General features: G+C 39.2%; 1 protein-coding gene and 1 long non-coding RNA gene across 18 annotated transcripts in view; one reads left to right on the forward strand and one right to left on the reverse strand.

The window, feature by feature from the left end:
* The first annotated feature begins 909 nt into the window (after positions 1–909).
* The window catches only part of si:dkey-30c15.10 (uncharacterized protein LOC559353 homolog), a 31,246-nt gene continuing 19,297 nt past the window's right edge, over positions 910–12,858 (forward strand). For 3 of the 17 annotated variants that reach the window (XR_004794827.2, XR_004794826.2, XM_035642500.2), the window contains exons 1-8: positions 913–1,191; positions 2,878–2,977; positions 3,109–3,276; positions 3,686–3,778; positions 4,153–4,331; positions 9,556–9,648; positions 10,032–10,124; positions 10,629–10,716. Coding sequence is in view for 15 of the 17 variants with exons in the window: in XM_035642500.2 (XP_035498393.2) it covers positions 2,884–2,977; positions 3,109–3,276; positions 3,686–3,778; positions 4,153–4,331; positions 9,556–9,648; positions 10,032–10,124; positions 10,629–10,716 (808 nt within the window). In the remaining 2 variants the exon portion in view is untranslated. Of the gene's footprint in view, positions 1,192–2,877; positions 2,978–3,108; positions 3,277–3,685; positions 3,779–4,152; positions 4,332–9,555; positions 9,649–10,031; positions 10,125–10,628; positions 10,717–12,858 lie in introns of all 17 variants that reach the window. The other 14 variants (XM_035642501.2, XM_035642497.2, XM_035642495.2 and 11 more) reach the window with 14 other exon arrangements.
* LOC124850114 lies at positions 3,158–5,710 on the reverse strand. The gene is made up of 2 exons (XR_007030976.1): positions 5,563–5,710; positions 3,158–3,309 (listed from the first exon to the last, which is right to left on the reverse strand). It is a non-coding gene; the product is annotated as an uncharacterized LOC124850114 (long non-coding RNA).

The following is a 12,858-nucleotide window of genomic DNA, read 5'->3' on the forward strand; positions in this document are numbered from 1 at the left end:
GGATAAAAAACAAGTTAACAAGTATATAGAGGAACATTATTCTGGGTTTATAAAACTATTTACTGGTACCTCAAAAACAGATAATAATTAAATAGGAATTGCATTAATTATCCAAGATTTGAATATAATATTAAATAAAAGAATTAATAACAACCTTTCAGTATTTACAGGGGAAATGTTGGCTTTTCTTTTAGCTCTTGAGGGGATAGAAAATTCTAAAACAAATAAAGTATTAATAGGGTAAGATTCAAGCATTGCATTTACCATGCAGTCAGAAGCAAGACAGGATATAATGCTGGAGAAAGCTCAAACTGTTTACAGAATAAACAAGGCAGGAGTTCATCTGGATTCCAGTTCATGCATGAATTGGCAGACAAATATGCAAAAAGTGCAACAACAAAGAAGAAGTAAATATCATAGTAAATTATAGTAAGGCTGAAGTTAAAAGCATAGTGAAAGCAGAAATGAAAAAGAAGTGGCAGGAACAATGGAATAGGGAAACTAAAGGAAGATAATTCTACAGTGTACAAAAGGAGGTAGGATAATGAGAGAAATAAGTAGAAATAAAAAGAGATTTGGGCATACAGGATTAAATACTACGCTTAATATAACTGGAAAACATGAACTGGTATGTGTGAGCACTGTCATAATCAAGAAGCAGTAGAGCATGTCATTATTTATTGTCCAAACTATCAGCAGGAAAGGCAGATTTTACAATATAATCTAGAAAGAGAAGATATTAAATTCAATATTAAAGAAATAATACAAATGAACTCAGGGCATGTGGGATATAGACCAGTATTTATTTTCTTGGAAAGGACCAGAATTATGAGAAGAATATAGAGTCACACTCCATATCAAAAGGTGGCGGTAATGCACACCTAAACGTTGTTGGCCAACCGCCATTAAACATTCAAAGAAGAAGAAGAAGAAGAAGAAGAAGAAGAAGAAGAAGAAGCAGCAGCGTCAGGACATGCCCGATGTCTTAAAACCGCTCCCAGATCAGCCCTGTTGGAGAGTATTTATGGGACTGCGGCTGTGCCCCGCTAACGCCAAAAGACCCGCTGAAATTCAAAGTTAGAGGAGGAGGAGACTTAAAGCTCATAAACAGTAAGAAGGTTGTTTCTCTTCTCCCGTCAGTTAGTGCCAGCCTGTTTCAAACACTGACGTTTTCAACAGACTTCTTCTCAGGTAAGACAACATACGGTTTTGCATTTTTCATGTGGCTAACTTTGCAGCACGCTACCAAGACGGTTCGTTCACGTTAAAGTTAGCTCGCCATTCTCTAAGCTAGGCTAACGTTTTAGTTGGCTTGAAATGAGCTGGGCTGAGTTGACTCAAAGATCAGTGTTGCTAACAGAGAAGCTAATTGAACTAACTTAGCAGGTTGTCCTTGCCCGGAAACTTTGATCTTATGGCAGCGTTGATAAGATAACGCAAAGCATTAACTGACTTGCTGCTAACGCAGCTAGAAGTGAATGTGTGTTTCATTGTAGAAGGCAGCTGAGCTGAAACTGTAGGGCGTTGTCGCGTTTCATAAAAATGTGGACACTGACTAAACGTTTTAATCCATAATTTGCCTTTCTTCTGTTTGTGTAAAAGGCGCTTATTTTTTCATTGTTTTTGACCGATAATAATTAATAATAATAATATTAATAATAATAATAAATTTAATTTATAGAGCACTTTTCCTTGCTAAAAGCAATCTCAAAGTTCTACAGAGTAAAACAAGATAAAAATAAATGTAAAAAAATTAAAAAAGGTTTATAATTTACATACATGACCCTCAGTCAATCAATCATGACAATACAGTAGTGTCTTTGACAGTGACGTTGGTGAAAATTAAGATATTTATATAAGGGAAATCGAAAAGCTTAGGTGGATCAAAGTTGTGAGGCTCTGAATAATCACAGGCCCTCACTTGGTTCAAATCAACATATTTTATCTGATATGCTGCAATATATATATATATATATATATATATATATATATATATATATATATAAAAATATATATCATAAATAAGTAAATGGTGACAGGTCATGTGACTGTAGGGGGAGACGGTGTTGCACTGAAGAGAAGTAATAGTTGAATGCTCTCGGAGATCAACCATGGAATAAGATCTTATAATACATCCATGAACTCATATCATGGCTCAGCTCCAGCCCTGAATGCAGCAGACAGCTGTGGAGAACCATGAAAAATATCAGGATTAACACTACATGCCTTAAAAAAAGAAGCTCATCAATAAGTGATACAAATATACTTCTCAATATAAGCAGTTATAAATAAATATATGACAGAGACTGAATGAAATCTTCTTGCCTGGTTATGGTTTGTGGTGGTGGTGGTGGTGGTAGTCTTCCCTGGAAAAACATGGATTAACCATGAAATCAATGTTTTTAGCGAATTAATATAATCTTACTTTTCACATTAATTCATTATTGGTCACGGTTGCCACCTGTATAAATACAGCCATGGTTTCAAGTCAGAGGCGAGCCCTGTAGAAGTCTGATTATACATCAGTGAAGTGCACTAGCATGGAGGATATAGCATAGCATTCATGAACGCCAAGAGCAAGATCCAGAACACGGTTCGCTCATCCTCATAACCCAGAGGCACAATGGGAGAAACACTACTGTGCAAAATCTATTGGACGCAGATTCCCAAAGTATGCAGAAGCCAGGAAACTTGTTCGGCGTATGCACTGGGTGACCAACTCCCATAGAAATGAATGGCGCCGCCATTTTGTTTGGATGGCACTCAGTATCTAGTTATTGTTATAGATCTATGCTGCTAAGTCTGCTGCTGCTCTGCTTGTAGGTTTCTGTTCAATAAAGAAAACATGTTCTGTCTGTACTGTCTCTGTGGTTACAGCTCAGTATGGAAGCTGGCGAGGAGAACAGTGGCAACGCCAACTTGAAGAGACAGAGAGCACCTCTGTCAGATTCTGACGAAAATGTCCTATCACCATCAGGTTTTGTTTGTTCCAATAGTGCTGTTCATATCTTCATAAATACAGATTGTCCACATATTTCAAACATTGATTGAAATTATTTGTTTTTTTGACTTAGATATGTCTTTTTTTCCCCCGCATTTACATGTCAGGGATGAATGATGGCCAGAAGCGGCGGCGTCTGGAGGCAGCAGGTCAAGAGAACCAAAGCCCCATACCATCCAGCTCCGGACGCCTTGCTGAGCTAGGGATGAAGCCAGATACACCAATGGTTCCCTCAGTCTGGTCCAGAGTCCAGCAGCTCACTCAGATAAGAGAAGGTAATCCTCTCTGCTGCTGTTGGAGGAGTCATTCTAATATATTGTCCACACAGTTTTTGTTTTAATCATTGAGGTTGGCTAAATATTAGAGCCACCTCACTCAATACAATCCAGCAGACAGCTTTAAACAAAGTACACATTTATTGCAATGCTGTTGTAATTGACTGCATTAGTCTTAGCTTGGTGGTGTTAATATAGTGTATAAATGTAAGTGTATACAGTCTAGACTGGAAGTATTTGGAGATATATTTTGTGTTCTTCAAGCTTCAGGACATTCAAGTATATAATGGATACTATCTGCATGCCAGATAAGGACTATTGTAGAGGAGTTTAGTAATCTGGGTCAAGATGATAAATGCTGTTGTTCATAACGAAAAGTTGTGGGTTTTATTTTATTGTTTTTATGGAGGAGCTCCACTGGGCCAGAGGTGCCTGTCAGATCCTGGGGCTGACAGCCCAACAGCCATCATCCTTGACAAGGGCTTCAAAGAGCATCTCCTTGGTAAGAACGCATAATGAACAAATAAATAATGGATAATGTAGTAGAGTAAAGTTGGTACAGTGCTGCACAGTGCACGCGTCTGCCTGCATAAGTGAGAGGATATTCGAGTGCAAATGTGAGTTATTTGGGAGAGTGGGTAAGTGCTTCTGTGTTCCTATGAATACCAGTTCTTAACCACATCACACTAAGACCAGTAGCATTTTAATTGTAGTTGAAGTAGTGTTGCGTGGAATACCCATGCCAATAAATATCTTGAAGATTGGGATTTGGTATCAGCAGATACTCTGTATTAATTACCTTCTCTTAATTTTTATTTATGTTTGAAAATTCATTTTATTTCTAATAATAATTCTATTTTTTTAATGTCCCTCCAGGTGAGGGAGAATTCAGTCAGCGAATGGAGAGGTTTAAAATGCCAGTCTTCCAGGCTGGCCCCACACTGAGCCCGGCCAGCCTCTGCCCTCGAACCCACTCCAACTTAGTATCTGGCATTCATCAGAAACTCCAAGGAACGACAACGCCCAGCTCCAAGCAGGCCTCTCGCATGCGCCAGGTTGGTTGAAAGGCCTTACGACTAAAAACAGTAGCATCTAGAAAATGGGGATCGACACATTTGTAGCTCCTAATTTATCAAACTAAAATATAATATATATTTCCTCCTCAGAAAAAAATATATTACTCTGTGCGTTAAGGTAATGTGCCATTAGCTTTGTGTAGCCCTTAACGTGCAGCCGTCTGCGGTCAGAGCAACAGCGGATGCTTCGGACAGTTGTTTGTTTGGGCTTTTGTTTTGTTAAAAGCAGGAATCGGCGACTATAAATGTACCAACTGCTGAAGTTATTTATTTTTCCCTGTTTGAATCAGTTGAATGGCTGCCTGAATGCTGCGCGGATAGTTGACATGTGTGTTGCTCCTTGTTTTCGTCTAGTTCCATCTATTGACACGGGGTGTTTCGGCATAAATGAGTTTACATGTCTGAAGTAGTCCCACTGGCGTAACCTCTTGTGTAGGAGATTCAACATACTGTTGTTTTAATGGCATTATTAGCCATATTGCAATGAGCTAGCTTAGCGTAGCGTGCCTCCCGGTGCCTTACTGGGGAGCAATGTTTTGCTTTGGGGAGGGGAGGAGCAGACAGCACGATGTCTGTTATGTAGTGTGGGCTGCCTTGTTGAGCGCAGAAGCTCTGAGAACATATTTCACACAATTTAAGCTTTATTTATCTTTTACAACAAATCACCCGGTTTGTAATGTGTTCCCAACCAAAAGCTCTGTACCAAACGGTTCAATACAAATACGTGTATTGTTACACCCCTAATAAATATATCTCTAGGAACCAATTAGCAGAACCAAAATTTTACTTTGTCTCACGGGTACCCGGTAACCCTACTTTGTCCTTACTCGTATCTCTCCTTTATCTCCTCGGGGGCATGTGGCCAAAGTTTCTACATCCCTCAGGGTTCCCACGGGTCTTAAAAAGTCATAAAAAGTCTTGAATTTTCTGTAAATTTGCTGTAGGTGTTACATTTGCAGAGAGTGTCTTAAGATGATGGGGTAAATTGTAACAAATTGCAAAATTATTGCCACCACTGCTTAAGAATTTTATTAAATGTCATGAAATTGCAATGACTGACTCTGTGAGGCCTTTTATTTTGACAAGACAAAAGTGCTGTAGGCGACACACCAACGGGAGAGACAGGGAGGACAGAGTAGGGTTACCAGGTACCCGTGAGAAAAGTTGAATTTTGGTTCTGCTTATACGTTATTTACAAGGATGTGACTACCTGCAAGGAATTTTTTATTCGTCTGCCAGGACCTGTCTGTCTACTGTACGTCACACATCAACGTACCGGCGCCTGTGTTTTGTTTGGAGTTAGGGCTGGCTTAGCATGCATGCTAAAGTCCGACCAGCAGATGAAACACTGCGGTGAATTGTCAAAAGTTTGACTGTACTTGAACAAAGACAGCGACTACAAGTGTAGTGTTTTTATTGTTGAATTTAAAAAAACCCAAAACATTCCATTCTGGGTTTTTTTGATGTGCGATGACATAACTTTCTGGGGTTTTGATGTGTGATGACATCACTTTTTGTGGCTTTGATGGCATCATTTCCACTGAATGTATAAGCACTAGAACACTGAGAACCAATCACTTTTGGTTTTTGAAACATAATTTTGACCTTGAAAACAAAGAAGACACTTTTGGTGAACAGGAAGGTGAGAATAGAAAACTCAGTATGCAGATAAGCAAAGTGAACTGCGCTCAGAATCAAGCCTCCAACAGAGGAAAGATGACAGCTTGATAAGAAAATTGATGCATTGGCTGAGAAAAAGACAGGGAAGGAAGTCCAATTTACTTTGAAGACAACACAGATTCAAGAAGACATTGAACCCTGCCAGCAGCTGGATGACTGTGATTCCCCTTCACCTAAGAAAGGGATGTTGAAACAGGACACAAGTGAGGAACAGACTAATCAGAAGATTAAATCTCAAATGAAATCTTCAAATTCTTGAGTCAACTTTAACTTTGTGTCACTACTCCCAAGACCTCCATTGCTAAACATACAAAACCAGCCTGCACTGAAGATGAAGGAAAATGTTGTATCTTTGTCTCCACTCACAGCGTCTCTGAAAGCAGAGGCGGCTGCATCGACTTCTCAGTCCACCGGAACACAGTCTGCAGGGATAGCTGAAGACCAGTGTGCAACAAAGATGGAGGCGGAGACGGCTGCTTCCGCTTCTGAATCTGTGTCTGATCACATCCTTAGCCATAACAAACAGGCCCTCCTTCAAATGCCTGAAGGAGAGTTAAACTGGCTCCTGCAAGAGAAACAGACGAAGAAAATTAGAAAATTGTGAGCTGCACAAACAGGCACAGGATATGAGGAAAGAGGTAAATCATATATATAAGGATAAAGCAGACATCCTTGATCGACTTGCCGCAGTGAAGCAGTTGAAGCAGAAGGGTTACCTTAGGATCCAAGGACTAGAACAAGCCGTCCACGCCAAAGGAAAGAGAGAAATCAAAAACTGTGGAGACACGTCTAGCCAGAGAGATTGAGGAAATGTCCAACCTACCAACTGCGCCAGTGGCAGCAGAACAAGTCCTGTGTCCTGGTTGAACAAACCCAGGGAGTCTCCAACCTAGAGGCAGCATTGCTTCAGGGGGAAGGAAGGAAGGAAAGACTCCAGAGGCAGAGTGAAATGTCTGCTCTTCAGGAGTCTCTTCATACCTCCAAACAAGCTATGGAGGCCACAGAGGAGGTGACATCACTACTAATGGGAAGACAAACGGCTCTTGAAAGTAGGATGAAGAAGTTACAGAGCAATAATTCTTTTAGAGGATTCTACTGGCTCTTAAGAAGAACTGGGGAAACGTAATCTCACTCTGAACTCTCAACCCCATCTCTTCCCCTTGTCACATGGGTTTACTCCAGGATGCACCAGTTTCTTCCCACATTCCAAAATAAAATTGGAATAAAAGTTAAATCTTGCAACTTTTCATTATGACTTGAACTCAACATGATGTAATTCTGGATAGTGGCAGGAGGACTGATGAAATAAGAAAGAACATTGGCTCAACTTTAAACATTAATTTTACCGTGATGTATTTTACCCTAGATCACATAAATGACAAATGGGAACATTTTCTTTGTTGGTATAAAATAAATGATGGTGACATACTGATGTATTTTTTTTTTTTTTTTTTTTAAATGTATGGCCACTGCACTAGTATTAATTAGGGATGCACTGATAGCACTTTCAGACCAAGTACAAGTACTGATATTTGGGCACTTCTGAGTACCCAGTACTTGGCCCTGCTTAAAAAATGAGACACCCAAAATAGTGGTGTATATCTCTATACGGTCTATATCAATAATCATTGTATCTATATAAAAGTAACACGTGAGAACTCTCCAGATGTATAAGCATCAGTTTAGATGTTACTGGGTCAGAGTAAATTCATTCATTCGTTATTTTTTATTTACAAAGGACCGTGTACAGTTTTAAACATAAGTGTGATTTAGTGCATTTTTAGCCTAGGGGTAATTTACATCTGCAGTCCCCTGGAAGGTCAAATGAAGTTGGAACTCCACAAAAATGATTGATGATAAATGATTTCATGTCGGCCTAAAAAAAGTTACACTTTTAGTGAATATCCTCTATGTAATCAGGCTGGCACATGGTCACGCAGAATCTCCAAATCTGCAAAATTTGGCACCATCTGTGTCATTTGAGGTTTCTCACAGTAAGACTCATTTTACTTCATTTTATACAACTGTTAAGGAAAGCTGTGTATATCTCTTTTTCAGTCTGTAGAGGTTTCAGATGGAATAAATGGAATCTATAAAGTAAAATACATGTATTCAAAATACACAAATATGTTCAAAAGTCAAGCCATCTTAAAAGTCCAAACATTTGGCCTCATGAAAGAACATTTTCTTATTCTTATCCCACATTTCTCTTACATTTGTACGTAACGTGAATTCATACTAACAGGCTCGGCGGATTCAGCAAATGCTTTTATCTTCAGAAAAATTTGTAAATTACCTGCATAAACATGTGGAATGCCACCTGTGCATATTTGACCGAGCGTGAACGAGGATGGCAAATTATCATAATAAACGCCCCAAAAATACCATATAAGACTTCGCTTCCTGCCCCGTGTCATGAAGTTTTAATTCATGAAAAATGTGTTAAAGGGTAAAAAGAAGTTCATGAGATCAGAGATTAAAGTCCTGCTTTCAAACATCATTAAATGAAAGTATATATTTTAGCAGCGTCAGCAGGAGTTAAGTGACGAACTAAACAAACTAAAGCAAAGCTGTTAATGCCGAGTCACCTGTGAGTCGCAATGTTACTGAAATAAAGATTAAATGCATCGATTTGAAAATTCCTTAAAAAACAACACTCGCCAAAGTAGGGCGATCAATTCTTGCAAGGTCAAGGTGATGTCACTGTTATGGATGAAAAAATCGGAATCAGTACACAAGCTGTGATAAGGCACATCACCTGCCTTCATAGCACCAACTGTGCGCATATAACACTTGTATGAAAGCTCCTGTCGCATCTGTAGGTTGACTAGAGACGTCATGAGCTAATTTGAGTGAATTTTAGGTAAATTATCTGAAAATAGTTTGTATGGCGACAAAAACTGACATATTAAGCCAGCAACTCTGTTAGCCACTGCGCAACCCGATGTGTGCTCCCCTGGCCATTGCACAACAGTCTTCGGAAGGTACATGAATACATGTAGAATTATATTACTAATATATTACTAATTAGAATTGCACAGTTAAACAGAATAATGTCAGCACGGAGTGCAATTTAGATGTTTTTTATATAAATTGTATTTTATTTTATATTTTTCATTTAATCAATGCATAATTGCTTCAAAGTGATGAAAAATTACCCATAAGTGGGAAAACTTGATTTGATTAACATCAGACTATTTAATGTGACGACAGGTCTGTAACAGTCGTAAATTCTGTTTGTACTTGAAAGAAAACTGAAAATATGAGAGGATTGGTGAATGGGGGATGTGTTCGTACAAATGTTTTTTGCATGAGGTCCATTTTGAAATAAATCTTTAGTACGTATAAATGATTCTCAATACTCAATGGTGGTGGTATAAATCATTAAATGTTAAAATCTTTAAGTCCTTTCAATTGTGTGTATTAATGAATGGATTGATTTTATATCTGTACCGTTCATATTAAGTAATCTCACAAAATCTAAAAAGGTTATGTCTGCATCTGACATTGTTTCCCGGTTCAGGAACGGGAGCAGGAGTTGAACTTGCTACATTTCCAACCAATCAGTGAGAACGCCTGGTTAAAGAGGAGCAGCTCTGATCCCTCATTGGCTCAGGTGGGTTTGTGCTTGTGGCAGTTTGCCTGTCAAACTAGTGTTCATTTTCGTTAACGAACACTAAGACAAAACTATGATGAGATGACACTGACATCAAACTGTGACCATATCAACAGACTAGATGAAGAAGGAGTTTTAAAAAAAACAACTGCATTTTTGTTGATAAAAAGGGAGATATAACTGTACAGCTTTTTTTGGCAAACAATGTCATGCCTTGTTAATTTCTGGTGGTTCAGCACGTCAGCAGCAAGACTTGAACACTGGCAACAGCGTTAGACTTGACCCAGTTATGTAGATGTAATAATTGTTTCTATAATGTTTATTGGGCTTTGTTACACTTTGTTTGAGTTTTTTTTCTACACACCTGTGTGTGTAAACATTAGCAGGGAAGGACTCCTCCTGGCCCCTCATCTCCCTCCTCCTGGATCCCTAGCTCTAGAAGGAGAGTTCATTGGCCTCCCATGCAGCCCCTGGATGTGAGTGTGGGGGGCGGGGGACGACACTCCGTACTGTCTGGTCACTGGGTGCACATGGGAAAAACTTTGAGCCAATGCACTAGGTGATCTTGACTTGGGCATTGATAAGAATGCAAATGGACTGGGAACAGGGTCTGTCTCAGTGCTATTGAAGCACTGATGGGCTGAATTGTTCCTTTTGCATGGCCCCATTTTTTAGAGGAAAGTAGTTCACCTCTTAAATGGTCTGTGGTGTGGTTTTGGGGAAGAGGGCTGTTATCTTCTCACTTATCAGGGTGAAAAATTTGCACTACTGTATATAGTATATATCAAACAGTGACAGATTTCTATTGAGCACTATTCCACCTTGTCATTAGTTTCTAAGTTCATTCCCTGTGTTGAAGATGCCCTTCATATGCAATTAATGTTTGTTTGAAGTTTTCCATATTCATTTGCAATAATCTACACAAAAAAGAGCTGCGCTCTGGAGCGCTACCTCTTATGGTGCCGATATGTTTTTTCCAGCAGGTTGATGGGGATGTTGAGATGAGAGATGGCAGCTTCACTGAAGTTCTTACATCAAGTGCAGATAATCCACCTGTAAATACAACAGGTAAAACTTTTTGGCAATTTTTCCCCAATGAAATATTCAGAATGAAATGAATAACATCTTTCCATTGTGCAGACTTAACCCGGGTAAAATACAAATTTTCTGATTTGCTGTGCAAAGTCAATATTGATGCCTGGCCATCAAGACATAAAGGCTATATGTACATTTAACCCCAATCCAGAGGTCGATTGTTAACCAGTGTTAACTAGGGTTGAACGATTAATTGCATTTGCAATAATATCGCAATATGATAAAACGCGATTTTCTAACCGCAGTGGAAGGGATTACACGGGTCACGTGATACGCAAGCGAATGGAGCACTCGGTTCCAAGAACAAGCATCAGTCACACTGCACTAACCTGCTGCGCAATGGCCTCAAGCTCGACAGAACAGTCGGAAACTGTTACACTAGAGACTTTAGTCTTGAAGAGGAACAGCCCCTCGGTTTCACGGGGCAACACTACCAATAGCGTTTGGCACAGCGCCACAGCAGCTAAATGACGAGTGTACAGCCAACAAGTCAGTGACAGTAGTGACGAACACAGAACCACACGAGAGTTGTTTGAGACTGTTACTCCATATGAAAATGTCTCACGTGGCACCGTGAGGTGACGAACAACACGACTATTCCCTTGGGAAAGAGACAGACTGCTAAAAGAGAGAGAGCTCTCTTCCCTTATCTTCTTCAACATGTGTGCTAATTATAATCGCAAATCAAATCGCAATCGCAATATCTGTTAGAAAAATTGCAATTCTTAATTCAATCCACCAGCTCTTGATCAGCCCCACTCCAGATTAACTGATAGTCAGGTGTGATTTATCCACAGCATAATTTTGTAAACCCCTGAGAACAGTATGATAAAAAAAATTACTCAGAAAAAATTATTTGTGTATGTCTGTGTAATTAAAAAGTGATGTTTTGTTTCAATCTGACATTACTTTGCACATAGTGTAGGGATGGTACGTTTCACTGATTTGAACTTTGGAATGAACATAATTTGTAATATCTGATTTATTTGTAATTATAAATACAGGTCCTTCTGCCACTTTTATAAATGTGGCCAATCATTTTATATATAGATCAATTCCTCCGCTTTAAGATGTTTCTCAATTGCTCTCATCTCCACAGCTGTCAGTGGCCAGTTCTCACCAAGTCTCTCAGCGAAGTCTTGCTTGAGTTGGAGGTGTCTGGGCGAGTGACAGATTATCATGGAGGAGGAAGAGCTACATGCTCCACCCAATAGCTAGAAATCAGTGTTTGTTGACACTTTTCAACTACTTTACTGACAACAATGTCATTTTTCCTAATATGTATAAATTATAGCAACGGCAGCAATGTTTTCTGTCCACAGCTGCGTTAGCCCACCTGCTGACAGTGTGAAGCATGCTCACAGTAGTTAACAGCACATGGCATCATGCTTCGCTGTTAATCCTGAGCAGCCTTAAATTGTTTAACTGTTAGATATTTAAACATTTTAGTTTCCTCCACTTTTACTTAACCTTTATTTATCTCCTGCATATACTAGATAGAGAACTATTAAATTTTTTAGAATATTTAAATTAACAATATTGATTCGGCGATGGTGAACCTCACTGTAAAAGTGTAACTGGAGACAGAATGTCATTGCCACAGTTCAGCGCACAAAGGCAAAATCAATGTTCTTGGTAATGAAGATATATTAGTAACCGCACTAACCAGCAGAAGTGTAACGATTCTTAAAACACAATCTCATATCACGATAGAGAACGACAGAATCACGGGGCCCCAACCAGCTGCTATCTCTGCAGGTGCAGCCTGTTGAGTTCTCATTACTCTACTAATGAAACTAAACTCATTCTTAATTTCACAGTTAACACTGCAACACAAATTAAATTAGAGCAAGCTGGCAATTTTGTAAATATAACACATCATATTTCACGTGAATGTTTTGGCCAATCATAACTGACTGATTGCGCCTGCAGTAAAACAAGATAAACAATAACTTTGAGACTGCAGACTTTCTGGGCACATTCAAGTCAGCAGTGTGGGGGGAAAACAAAAAATGATTTGTAGAATAATTGCACCCATAGTAACCAAAGCTGCCGTCTCAGAAAGGGAGTTTACACACATTTTGGAAATTCAGTAAGTCCTTGCATTTGCCATCA

Source organism: Scophthalmus maximus, chromosome 7 (genome assembly GCF_022379125.1).
Source record: "Scophthalmus maximus strain ysfricsl-2021 chromosome 7, ASM2237912v1, whole genome shotgun sequence".
Taxonomy (NCBI): Eukaryota; Metazoa; Chordata; class Actinopteri; order Pleuronectiformes; family Scophthalmidae; genus Scophthalmus; species Scophthalmus maximus.